The 14,398-nt window shown below is 47.3% G+C and overlaps 1 protein-coding gene across 4 annotated transcripts in view; it reads left to right on the forward strand.

The window, feature by feature from the left end:
• The window catches only part of LOC147729375 (SPRY domain-containing SOCS box protein 3-like), a 138,512-nt gene that overhangs the window by 21,199 nt on the left and 102,915 nt on the right, over window positions 1-14,398 (forward strand). For all 4 annotated transcript variants that reach the window (XM_086959667.1, XM_086959668.1, XM_086959669.1 and 1 more), the window contains one exon: window positions 13,626-13,804. In XM_086959667.1, coding sequence (XP_086815793.1) covers window positions 13,633-13,804 — 172 coding nt within the window. In that variant the 5' untranslated portion in view covers window positions 13,626-13,632. The remainder of the gene's footprint in view (window positions 1-13,625; window positions 13,805-14,398) is intronic.

The following is a 14,398-nucleotide window of genomic DNA, read 5'->3' on the forward strand; positions in this document are numbered from 1 at the left end:
AGCTCACAACTAACCATGCACAGCTCACTACTAACAACAAACAGATCACAACTAACCATGCACAGCTCACTACTAACAACGGACAGCTCACAACTAACCTTGCACAGCTCACTACTAACCATGCACAGCTCACTACTAACAACGAACAGCTCACAACTAACCATGAACAGCTCACTACTAACAACGAACAGCTCACAACTAACCATGCACAGCTCACTACTAACAACGAGCAGCTCACAACTAACCTTGCACAGCTCACAACTAACCGTACACACCTCACAACTAACCATGCACAGCTCACTACTAACAACGAACAGCTCACAACTAACCATGCACAGCTCACAATTAACAACGAACAGCTCACAACTAACCATGCACAGCTCACTACTAACAACGAACAGCTCACAACTAACCATGCACAGCTCACTACTAACAACGAACAGCTCACTACTAACCATGCAAAGCTCACTACTAACAACGAACAGCTCACAACTAAACATGCACAGCTCACTACTAACAACGAACAGATCACAACTAACCATGCACAGCTCACTACTAACAACGAACAGCTCACAACTAACCTTGCACAGCTCACTACTAACAACGAACAGCTCACAACTAACCATGAACAGCTCACTACTAACAACGTACAGCTCACAACTAACCATACACAGCTCACTACTAACAACGAACAGCTCACAACTAACCATGCACAGCTCACTACTAACAACGAACAGCTCACAACTAACCTTGCACAGCTCACAACTAACCGTACACACCTCACAACTAACCATGCACAGCTCACTACTAACAACGAACAGCTCACAACTAACCATAAACAGCTCACAACTAACCATGCACAGCTCACTACTAACAACGAACAGCTCACAACTAACCATGCACAGCTCACTACTAACAACGAACAGCTCACAACTAACCATGCACAGCTCACTACTAACCATGAACAGCTCACAACTAACCATGCACAGCTCACTACTAACAACGAACAGCTCACAACTAACCATGCACAGCTCACTACTAACAACGAACAGATCACAACTAACCATGCACAGCTCACTACTAACAACGAACAGCTTACAACTAACCTTGCACAGCTCACTACTAACAACGAACAGCTCACAACTAACCATGAACAGCTCACTACTAACAACGAACAGCTCACAACTAACCATGCACAGCTCACTACTAACAACGAACAGCTCACAACTAACCATGCACAGCTCACTACTAACAACGAACAGCTCACAACTAACCTTGCACAGCTCACAACTAACCGTACACACCTCACAACTAACCGTGCACAGCTCACAACTAACCGAACAGAGCTTATAGCTAACCATGAGCAGCTCACAACTAATCGTGCACACCTCACAACTAACCGTGCAGAGCTTACAACTAACCATGAACAGCTCACAACTTACCATACACACCTCACAACTAATCGTGCACACCTCACAACTAACCGTGCACAGATCACAACTAACCGTGCAGAGCTTACAACTAAACATGAACAGCTCACAACTTACCATACACACCTCACAACTAATCGTGCACACCTCACAACTAACCGTGCACAGCTCACAACTAACCGTGCAGAGCTTACAACTAACCATGAACCGCTCACAACTAACCATGCACACCTCACAACTAATCGTGCACACCTTACAACTAACCGGGCAGAGCTTACAACTAACCATGAACAGCTCACAACTTACCATACACACCTCACAACTAATCGTGCAAACCTCACAACTAATCGTGCAAACCTCACAACTAACCGTGCACACCTCACAACTAACCGTGCAGAGCTTATAACTAACCATGAACCGCTCACAACTAACCGTGCAGAGCTTACAACTAACCATGAACAGCTCACAACTAAATGTACACACCTCACAACTAATCGTGCACACCTCACAACTAACCGTGCAGAGCTTACAACTAACCATGAGCAGCTCACAACTAACCGTACAGACCTCACAACTAATTGTGCACACCTCACACCTAACCGTGCAGAGCTTACAACTAACCATGAACCGCTCACAACCAACCGTGCAGAGCTTACAACTAACCATGAACAGCTCACAACTAACCATGCACAGCTCATGATTGACCTGGTGACCTTTGCAGTATTGAGCTGAACCAAGAATCTTAGTCTGAGCTCGTGCCGGGCAGAGCTGCATCCGGTGAAGTTGCTGTCACAGCACTTGACACTCAGAATGGACACACAATCTACAGTGAGAAGAGAAACCAGGTAAACACGGAAGGAGGGCAGCTGACCTGTCTGTAGGGGATCACATAATGCCTGGTGGAGAGCAGGACACACAACACAATGACAGAACACATTGAAACTGGAGGATTTGTGCACAATTTTGCTTTGCAAACGAAACCTCTAAGAAAACTGTTGAGGTCGGGGGCAAAATGTGTGTGGGAGCAAAAACAAAAAGATACATCCAATCTGTTGAAGGATGGGACCAGTGTGGCTCCTGCCTGTAGGAAGCTGGCTCTGTATATACTATACCAAAGTAAGGTATTGTGTGCTCAGAGTCCAGTGGAACCCCAAAGGGAGGCAGAGGTAAAAGTAGATCATACCTCACTCTCTATTTCTGGAAGGCGCTTCACTCTTCCCTCTTCCTTTTTGCTGCAACGCGATCCAGGGTGGGCTCCTGGTTTCAAATCGCGATTTCTGCACGCAGGGACCGGATCCCACCTTCGTCGCCAGATGTCGTGTACACAGCGCGCAGCATGCAGGAATTACTCAGGACGCTGATCGTGTGTGTGAAGGTATTTCTTTATTTCTGCATCTCGTCAGTCCGTCAGGGCACGTCTGTCCTCGTCCTCTTCCTACTGTACAATGTCCTTTCCTGTCCCTCGACAGGAAGTGGTGTCCGGTGACCTGGTCACCACCCTGTGACCCACAGGGTCCTAGCGTCCAGCGTCTGTCGTGGCCATCACAGGGGTGAGGAGTGGGATCAGCTGTGGTAGACAGTGCCCCCCTGGACCATACGTCACCCTCTTATCAGAGCGAGCAGCCCTGTCCCATACGCCACCCTCTTATCAGAGTGAGCAGCCCTGTCCCATACGCCACCCTCTTATCAGAGTGAGCAGCCCTGTAGACACGGCCTCCCGGCCAAGACAGGCTCTCTGGGGTGCAGCCCCGGGGCGAGCGGTACAGCTCTCCTCTGTCTGCGCACAAACAGCTCTACAAACATGTGCAGGACGAGCAGCCCTCTGACCTGTCTGTCTCCCATGACACTGCAGCCCGTCCTGTCAGGATTCATCGCGTGGGGGTGGGAAGGAGGAGTGCTAACCATGCACAGCACAAACAGCTCACAACTAACCATGCACAGCACGAACAGCTCACAACTAACCTGCACAGCTCACTACTAACCATGCACAGCTCACTACTAACAACGAACAGCTCACAACTAACCATGAACAGCTCACTACTAACCATGCACAGCACGAACAGCTCACAACTAACCATGCACAGCTCACTACTAACCATGCACAGCACGAACAGCTCACAACTAACCATGCACAGCTCACTACTAACAACGAACAGCTCACAACTAACCTTGCACAGCTCACTATAAACCATGCACAGCTCACTACTAACAACGAACAGCTCACAACTAAACATGCACAGCTCACTACTAACAACGAACAGCTCACAACTAACCATACACAGCTCACTACTAACAATGAACAGCTCACAACTAACCATGAACAGCTCACTACTAACAACGAACAGCTCACAACTAACCATGAACAGCTCACTACTACGCATGCAACGAACAGCTCACAACTAAACATGCACAGCTCACTACTAACAACGAACAGATCACAACTAACCATGCACAGCTCACTACTAACAACGAACAGCTCACAACTAACCTTGCACAGCTCACTACTAACAACGAACAGCTCACAACTAACCATGAACAGCTCACTACTAACAACGAACAGCTCACAACTAACCATACACAGCTCACTACTAACAATGAACAGCTCACAACTAACCATGAACAGCTCACTACTAACAACGAACAGCTCACAACTAACCATGAACAGCTCACTACTAACCATGCACAGCACAAACAGCTCACAACTAACCATGCACAGCTCACTACTAACAACGAACAGCTCACAACTAACCTTGCACAGCTCACTACTAACAACGAACAGCTCACAACTAACCATGAACAGCTCACTACTAACAACGAACAGCTCACAACTAACCATACACAGCTCACTACTAACAACAAACAGCTCACAACTAACCATGCACAGCTCACTACTACCAACGAACAGCTCACAACTAACCTTGCACAGCTCACAACTAACCGTACACACCTCACAACTAACCATGCACAGCTCACTACTAACAACGAACAGCTCACAACTAACCATGCACAGCTCACAACTAACAACGAACAGCTCACAACTAACCATGCACAGCTCACTACTAACAACGAACAGCTCACAACTAACCATGCACAGCTCACTACTAACAACGAACAGCTCACAACTAACCATGAACAGCTCACTACTAACAACGAACAGCTCACAACTAACCATGCACAGCTCACTACTAACCATGCACAGCTCACAACTAACCATGCACAGCTCACTACTAACCATGCACAGCTCACTGCTAACAACTAACAGCTCACTACTAACCATGCACAGCTCACTACTAACCATGCACAGCTCACTACTAACAACGAACAGCTCACAACTAACCACGCACAGCTCACTACTAACAACGAACAGCTCACAACTAACCATGCACAGCTCACTACTAACAACAAACAGCTCACAACTAACCATGCACAGCTCACTACTAACAACAAACAGCTCACTACTAACCATGCACAGCTCACTACTAACAACTAACAGCTCACTACTAACCATGCACAGCTCACTACTAACCATGCACAGCTCACTACTAACAACGAACAGCTCACAACTAACCATGCACAGCTCACTACTAACAACGAACAGCTCACTACTAACCATGCACAGCTCACTACTAACAACGAACAGCTCACTACTAACCATGCACAGCTCACTACTAACCATGAACAGCTCACAACTAACCATGCACAGCTCACTACTAACCATGAACAGCTCACAACTAACCATGCACAGCTCACAACTAACAACGAACAGCTCACAACTAACCATGCACAGCTCACTACTAACAACGAACAGCTCACAACTAACCATGCACAGCTCACTACTAACAACGAACAGCTCACAACTAACCATGCACAGCTCACTACTAACAACAAACAGATCACAACTAACCATGCACAGCTCACTACTAACAACGGACAGCTCACAACTAACCTTGCACAGCTCACTACTAACCATGCACAGCTCACTACTAACAACGAACAGCTCACAACTAACCATGAACAGCTCACTACTAACAACGAACAGCTCACAACTAACCATGCACAGCTCACTACTAACAACGAGCAGCTCACAACTAACCTTGCACAGCTCACAACTAACCGTACACACCTCACAACTAACCATGCACAGCTCACTACTAACAACGAACAGCTCACAACTAACCATGCACAGCTCACAATTAACAACGAACAGCTCACAACTAACCATGCACAGCTCACTACTAACAACGAACAGCTCACAACTAACCATGCACAGCTCACTACTAACAACGAACAGCTCACTACTAACCATGCAAAGCTCACTACTAACAACGAACAGCTCACAACTAAACATGCACAGCTCACTACTAACAACGAACAGATCACAACTAACCATGCACAGCTCACTACTAACAACGAACAGCTCACAACTAACCTTGCACAGCTCACTACTAACAACGAACAGCTCACAACTAACCATGAACAGCTCACTACTAACAACGTACAGCTCACAACTAACCATACACAGCTCACTACTAACAACGAACAGCTCACAACTAACCATGCACAGCTCACTACTAACAACGAACAGCTCACAACTAACCTTGCACAGCTCACAACTAACCGTACACACCTCACAACTAACCATGCACAGCTCACTACTAACAACGAACAGCTCACAACTAACCATAAACAGCTCACAACTAACCATGCACAGCTCACTACTAACAACGAACAGCTCACAACTAACCATGCACAGCTCACTACTAACAACGAACAGCTCACAACTAACCATGCACAGCTCACTACTAACCATGAACAGCTCACAACTAACCATGCACAGCTCACTACTAACCATGAACAGCTCACAACTAACCATGAACAGCTCACAACTAACCATGCACAGCTCACTACTAACCATGAACAGCTCACAACTAACCATGCACAGCTCACAACTAACAACGAACAGCTTACAACTAACCTTGCACAGCTCACTACTAACAACGAACAGCTCACAACTAACCATGCACAGCTCACTACTAACAACGAACAGCTCACAACTAACCATGCACAGCTCACTACTAACAACGAACAGATCACAACTAACCATGCACAGCTCACTACTAACAACGAACAGCTTACAACTAACCTTGCACAGCTCACTACTAACAACGAACAGCTCACAACTAACCATGAACAGCTCACTACTAACAACGAACAGCTCACAACTAACCATGCACAGCTCACTACTAACAACGAACAGCTCACAACTAACCATGCACAGCTCACTACTAACAACGAACAGCTCACAACTAACCTTGCACAGCTCACAACTAACCGTACACACCTCACAACTAACCGTGCACAGCTCACAACTAACCGAACAGAGCTTATAGCTAACCATGAGCAGCTCACAACTAATCGTGCACACCTCACAACTAACCGTGCAGAGCTTACAACTAACCATGAACAGCTCACAACTTACCATACACACCTCACAACTAATCGTGCACACCTCACAACTAACCGTGCACAGATCACAACTAACCGTGCAGAGCTTACAACTAAACATGAACAGCTCACAACTTACCATACACACCTCACAACTAATCGTGCACACCTCACAACTAACCGTGCACAGCTCACAACTAACCGTGCAGAGCTTACAACTAACCATGAACCGCTCACAACTAACCATGCACACCTCACAACTAATCGTGCACACCTTACAACTAACCGGGCAGAGCTTACAACTAACCATGAACAGCTCACAACTTACCATACACACCTCACAACTAATCGTGCAAACCTCACAACTAATCGTGCAAACCTCACAACTAACCGTGCACACCTCACAACTAACCGTGCAGAGCTTATAACTAACCATGAACCGCTCACAACTAACCGTGCAGAGCTTACAACTAACCATGAACAGCTCACAACTAAATGTACACACCTCACAACTAATCGTGCACACCTCACAACTAACCGTGCAGAGCTTACAACTAACCATGAGCAGCTCACAACTAACCGTACAGACCTCACAACTAATTGTGCACACCTCACACCTAACCGTGCAGAGCTTACAACTAACCATGAACCGCTCACAACCAACCGTGCAGAGCTTACAACTAACCATGAACAGCTCACAACTAACCATGCACAGCTCATGATTGACCTGGTGACCTTTGCAGTATTGAGCTGAACCAAGAATCTTAGTCTGAGCTCGTGCCGGGCAGAGCTGCATCCGGTGAAGTTGCTGTCACAGCACTTGACACTCAGAATGGACACACAATCTACAGTGAGAAGAGAAACCAGGTAAACACGGAAGGAGGGCAGCTGACCTGTCTGTAGGGGATCACATAATGCCTGGTGGAGAGCAGGACACACAACACAATGACAGAACACATTGAAACTGGAGGATTTGTGCACAATTTTGCTTTGCAAACGAAACCTCTAAGAAAACTGTTGAGGTCGGGGGCAAAATGTGTGTGGGAGCAAAAACAAAAAGATACATCCAATCTGTTGAAGGATGGGACCAGTGTGGCTCCTGCCTGTAGGAAGCTGGCTCTGTATATACTATACCAAAGTAAGGTATTGTGTGCTCAGAGTCCAGTGGAACCCCAAAGGGAGGCAGAGGTAAAAGTAGATCATACCTCACTCTCTATTTGTAGTAGTGTGAGCAAGCATTACGTATACACAGATGCTTATGTACACGTTGTATTTTAGTTTGCAGAAAAACAGTACTGCACAGTCACAAATTCCATTAATATGACAGCAAGAAAATGTGAAAATAAAATGTAACACTTCTAGTATATGGTGTTCTTTCAGTTTAATGATGATCGATTGCCCTACCAGCATTAAGCCTTATCAGAGGGTGTGTTAATCATGTACTGTACACACTCAGGCAAGACATGATGTCACACACTCAAAGACTGAATCCAAGACCAATTGTTTTGTATAAAAAGTTAATACTTTGTTATTTTATTTCTAGAACTAAGAGGAACAAAGTTGCGATTAAGTAAAAGTTTTAAAGTAACAATACTTTTCAAATGCCGTTGGAATTATATTGCAAGGCAGTAGGAAATGCTTTAGAATAATTGAAATTCTTTGGTAAAATCAGTTCAGCAAAGTAGAACTTTGCAAAAGACACAAACAGACCTGTGTATGCCATAGGTTTGTAAATGTAATTCAATCCTGTGGAAGATACACAGTGTCACGCATTAGTAGGTAAGTAATCAATTTACAATCCCAGTCTTCAGGGGTTTTGACCAGCACTGGACTAGGTTCAGTTTATGGTAGGTGCTGCACCATCGGGCAGTCGAGTGCAGAGGTCACTGAGCCCAATGTAAATCAGTGGAGGCCTGGAAACCTCTTAGAGGCATGGTTTGCAGGCCCCGGGGGCTACTATCCACACATGGGGGTGATCACAAGGCAGCACCAAAGCTACACTACCTGCTGCACAGGGTGCAGGGTACAAAATCAGCGTTGGGCGCCTAATGCGTTTCAGTGGAGATTGTTAGTTGCAGCCGCGGACCAGGAGAATAGATGAAGGTGACAACCAGCTGGGCAGATAAGTTGGAGGCTCGGGGGAGCTCGAGGCACTGTCAGTTGGGCTCCCCAAGGCCGAAGGGCTGAAGATGCAGGGGTGCCTTTTGGTGGCGGAACTTTTGAGATGGAGCCGGTCACGGTCAGGGGGGCCCTTTGTGTAGAGGCTGCAGGTAACTTTGTTGGGTCCAGGAGAGGTCAGCCACCGATGGAGACAAGGTCAGGTTTGCTGGGGAGACTTCATAGGACAGAGTGGGTCGAGATCGTGACCTCCCTGGATCCGGAGTCTTTAAAGTTGGAGTCTTCTGGACAGGGCACTGCCTTGGATATCTGGTCTTTATTGAAGAGTGGCAGTCTTCCTGGGGTTCTTGGAAGTTGCTGACCAGGTGTCGTCTTCTTCTTCGCCGGCTCAAGAAGCAGATGACAGGCCGATAGAGCTGGGGCCAAGGCAGTAGGTGTCTTTTTGTTTTGCTGCATGGCGTCCTCGTCAGTCTTCTTCTTAGGTTGCAGGAATCTGAGGATCATGGTTCAGGGGTGCCATTTAATGCTGAATTTACAGCGTTACAGGGACTGGCAGGTGGTAGCCAATGGGTTACTTGCCTTTAGGGTGACTACACCTTTAGAATGTCCCCTCCCTTTGGGGAGGGTCATCCCCCTAACCTGATTGGGACAAATCCCTTCCATTCTAGATGGAGGATTTCCTAAAGAGGGGGTCACCGTAGTCCAGGGCACCTTAGAGGTGGTCCTGGCAGAGAGGGGACACACCCCTTCTGACTACTAATTTTCCCACCAACCTTGCTGCGTTAAGTGGGGCCTGGTCAAGGGGGCGGGCATCTCCACTAACTGGAGAGGCCCTGGCTGGCATTGCAAAGGGCAGGAAGCCTTGGAGGCTCACAGCCCTGAATGTTGCTCTTGCTTTGGGGTAGGTGTGAAGTCCCTCCACCCCAAGCAGCCTTTGTCCCCAACCCACGGGAGCACAAGGACTCCCACCGCAGGGGGTGAGAAACAGGTCTGTGTGTGGCAGTCTGGTGCAGACCAGTCTGCTGGACAGGAGGGCGTTGGTAGTTTTTCAGGGGGCATCTCTAAGATGCTCTCTGAGTGCATTTTGTAATATATCCAACCCTGGCATACCAAACTCCTTAGTATTCAGTAACGACAAACTCTCGGCCCATGTACTCAATATGGCTTCACTGCACTTACAATGTCTGTGAATGCCACAGACTCTGTAGGGGCACATTGCTCATGCTGCTGTGCCCTTACCTGTGGTATCGTGCACCCTGCCCTAGGGCTGTGAGGCCTGCTAAAGGGATGACTTACCTGTGCCACAGGCAGTGGTTGTGGGCATGGCACACTGGGATGCGTGCTATGTTGACTGTTAAGTTTTGTCTGCACCAAAACAAACACTCTGCAATGGCAGTGTGTGTGTGTTTGGTGGGAGGTATTTGGGGGTGGTACAATACATGCTGCAGCCCTTGGAGCCCCTCTCTGGTCACAAGGCCCTTGGTACTACTGGTAGCTGTTACAAGGGACTTACATGTGAGCCAGAGGTGTGACAGCAAAGGTACCGTTAGGGAAAGAACATAAGCCCTGGGTACCTGATTGGCAGGGACCCTGAGCACACTCAAAGTGCATCAGATATCAGGCAAAAAGTGGGGGTAACCATGGACAAATGCGCACTTTCCTACACCGTCCTTCAGGCGTACAGAGATAATGTACCCTCGGTAGTCACTCTTGCTTCCAGTGGTATGGGACTGACGGCGGTTTTAAGCCAGATGGTGGAAGAGAAGGAAAGCACGATTGCTTTTGCTTGTAGGAGGTTGTTGTCGGCAGAGAAGAATTACAGCACAATTGAAAGGGAGGCACTGGAATGTGTTTGGGCCACCTCAGCATCTTGCAACTTATTTGTGGGGAAAAGAATTCAAGATGGTCACTGAGCAAAAGCCGTTGGAGTCACTATAAAATGACAAGGGCTTGGGGAATGCCAGTCCCAAGTACAGTTTCAAAGTCAAGCACATATCTACAGGGAAAAATTGCAGGGCCGAATTTTTATCAAGATGTCCGAAAGATACTAACATGGTAGAGAGTTCAGAGTTGGAGGTAGAACTGGTAGTGGGTTTGGTGGGTGCTATGACAGTCGTAGATAAGGGTATTACTTTACACAAGTGAAAGTCGAGTATTGATAAGGTTGGGTGTTTAAAGACGTTTCAGGAGGTAATCACCCCTGGGTGGCCCAAAGAAGGTTCAGTCCCAAGTGAATTAAAGGGTTTCAGCAAAGTGAGAGATGACTGAAGTGTGGAAGGAGGATTAGTCGTGAGGAGGGAATGCTCATCCCCCCGGAGAGCTGAGAGACAAACGTATTGGATTGGCGCATCAGGGACATACTGGAGTGCCAGGGAGGAGGAAAAGGTTATGGCTGTGTTATTGATGGGTAGGTATGGCTGCGGATGGGGCGAATTAGCTTAGTAGGTGTTCGGAGTACTCTCTGGCAGGCATGTCGTTATGTACTCGCAATAATCCTCTGTGTCCAGTCTAATTTCCCACTCACCATGGAAGAAGTTGGGAATGGACTTCATTGGACCTATGATGTGTTGGGAGAAAACTTTAGATTTGCGTGGGTTGTGGTGAATTACAATTCTAAGTGGGTTGCTTTCAAATTTTGAAGAACCAAATACTATTAGTGTGATCCATTTTTTAAAAAAATGCACCACTGTGAATGGGTCACTTCAGCGTTGAACAACGGCGTGCAATTCAAGTCCAGTCAATTGCAAAAAATGTTTGAGGGTCGGGATCAAATATCTGACTGCGGCTCTGTATAGTCCTCAGTGTAATGGAATGGTAGATCGGGTCAACCGCATGTCAAAGGATGCCATACAGTTGGCACTTTCCTCTTGGCTGAATGTGGAGGAGACAGTTGCAGAGAGAATCTGGAGCTATCACGATACTCCGCATCCTAACATGGGAGTACCCCCTTTTGTGCCGTTGTGGAGGAGGGGTTCCTTCCATAGGTCATCTCCTCAGTGGGTAGGCTTAAGAACGGAGTCGGTTGGTGATGCTTGCTTGGTGTAAACTGGAGGACGTAAAGGCTAAAGCGAAAGAGCAACAAATAAAGACTGGGGTAGACATGACTATTTTAAAAATGTCAAGGAGGTGAAGTTTCAGGTCGGGATCAAGGAACAGTTAAGGATCCGTGGGGTGTTAAGAAGGGCGTGTCAAGTATTTCCCACAGACTGCAGGGGTGCATTTTCCAAACACTCAGTCAAGCTTGAAGATGGAAAGTGTTGAAGCAAAAGAAATGTTGCCCAGAGGAGGAGTGAAGATGCAGGACCTAAGAAGAGGGTTTGTGGGACCAGTATTTGGAATTATGATGTCTCCTATGGCCCTTCCGGGGAGGTGATCCGGCCACTGCCGGAGCTGGATCAGGGGGGGAGCAGTGCTGGTGATGCTCTAGGAAGGGGGGGCAGTGGTTTCTGGTCTCCCGCTCCCAAACCTATGGGGGTAGTTGTTGAGCCAAAGTATTTGCAGGATTATGTGGTGGGGTCATCCTTGTAACACTACTTCTTTCGGTTGACGACTGGGGAAGGCGCTGTCACGTGACACTGGAGAGTTGCTTAGGTTTTGCTATTTTGTTACAATGCTTTGTTTTGTTATTTTATTTAGGCACCAATGTATTGTATTTTGTGCTATCTTAATTAGTGCACTGCATATATTTTATTGTGCACCATATCTCGTTGTTAGCTTTTGCATTCACTTCTTCTGCAATCTAATGTTATTGTTGCTATTATTTTTTGTGTATAAGGAGGGATGTGTGTTATGTGTGGTATGGAGTGGGACCTTGGGGGTAGAATGTGAGGGCAGAACGCGGGCTGGTTGCTTGGTGGTGGAGGATTCTAGTCCTGGCATTTGGAGAGACGATGAGGGGATGAGCAGGCGGACAGAGAGAGACACGGTGTGCTGTACGCGATATGAGAATAATCCAGGGCACTCCGATTGTCTTACTTACCCCCAACAGTGGTCCTTACCTACGCCCTTGCAGGTTCTGCACAGGCATAGACTGTCGTGTAAAACACCCATGTCACATCATGCCCACTTTACTGGGGACCACCAGATATGTGACCGCCAAGCACCATGAGGATGTGTAACACAATACCCAACGTGTCCATCGTCTCATTAACATGATACACTATGTCAGAACTACCATGACCCTACTGGCAAAGCCACACGCATGTGAACAGACCAAGATCACACCAAGACAACCATGCACAGCTGAACCAACACATCACAGTAACATAGGGCAGCCACACTAAGGGACCTCGGTACAGTTGAATTGACATATTCATACTAATATTAGCACACATGCTTGTAGCAAAACAAACCCATAAATGCTGCCACACATCTTATAAACAAAAAACATTACTAAGACAATCACTCTCACCTGGACCAACAGCGCTCCCACACAATCCTGCGACAGTGACAGAATCACACCAACACAATCCTACGACAGACAGGCAACACACCACACTACCTCAATCATGTGGTTGAACTTACACAATCACACAACACAGCTGCCTTCACACATTCAAACAAACATAACCACACACATTATTCCTGCATGTCCACAATGCCTTAAGGCACTGCTCTCTTTCTCTCTTCCAGGTATACCATGCCCCCCCTGGAAGCGCCCGTGATCGCAGAATATGTGGAGGAGCCCTGGGTCTGGGACGCCAATGCCAAGTCACCTGCCGCAGAGCTGTCCCCCTGCCAACAAGCTGTGTACTTCCACATTGACCCTGTTGCAGAGAGCCAGGGAACGGCAGGCGTCCGGGGCACCAGAGGTAGGCCCTAGAATTCCCAAATCGGTCAATCTTCAGGCATCCGTGTATCTTATCTGCTCATCTCCAGACACACAGGGGCAGTTATCTTTTTGTCTTCACCTGGGGGAGCAGGAGACTCCACCTGGATGGAATCTGGGGTAGCAGTCCTAGCTGGAACGCTGCTAAATGAAATTATTTGTATATGGTTGGTTCTAAAATGGCATACATGAGGTCTAAACGATGGAATGCTACCCATCAGAATACCAGTGGGGTGATGGGTGGAAATGCTGGAGTGCTTGGCTCAACCATCTCCACCCATCACCTTTTTAATGTCGGACTGAGCCCCTTAAGTGAGACGGGTCTGACCAGAAGTGGGTTCCGCGAATGCTGTTGTATGGGGTCAAGCTAAGACTCCCCAAAGAAACCCTTAATGCCCGAGCATGTTCTGTTCGGGCGGCACGTGTCCAAGCAGGTCAGGCTGGGCAGCTTCTACTTTGACGTCTGACAACACGGATTTGTTTATGTTTAACCATTTTCTTTAATGGCACATAAGCTAAAAATTATGGAATGGAATTCTGTGCCATGGGAAATCTCCATGTTGGCTCAGGCATATCC

This window comes from Lissotriton vulgaris, chromosome 2_2 (assembly GCF_964263255.1).
Source record: "Lissotriton vulgaris chromosome 2_2, aLisVul1.2, whole genome shotgun sequence".
Classification (NCBI taxonomy): Eukaryota; Metazoa; Chordata; class Amphibia; order Caudata; family Salamandridae; genus Lissotriton; species Lissotriton vulgaris.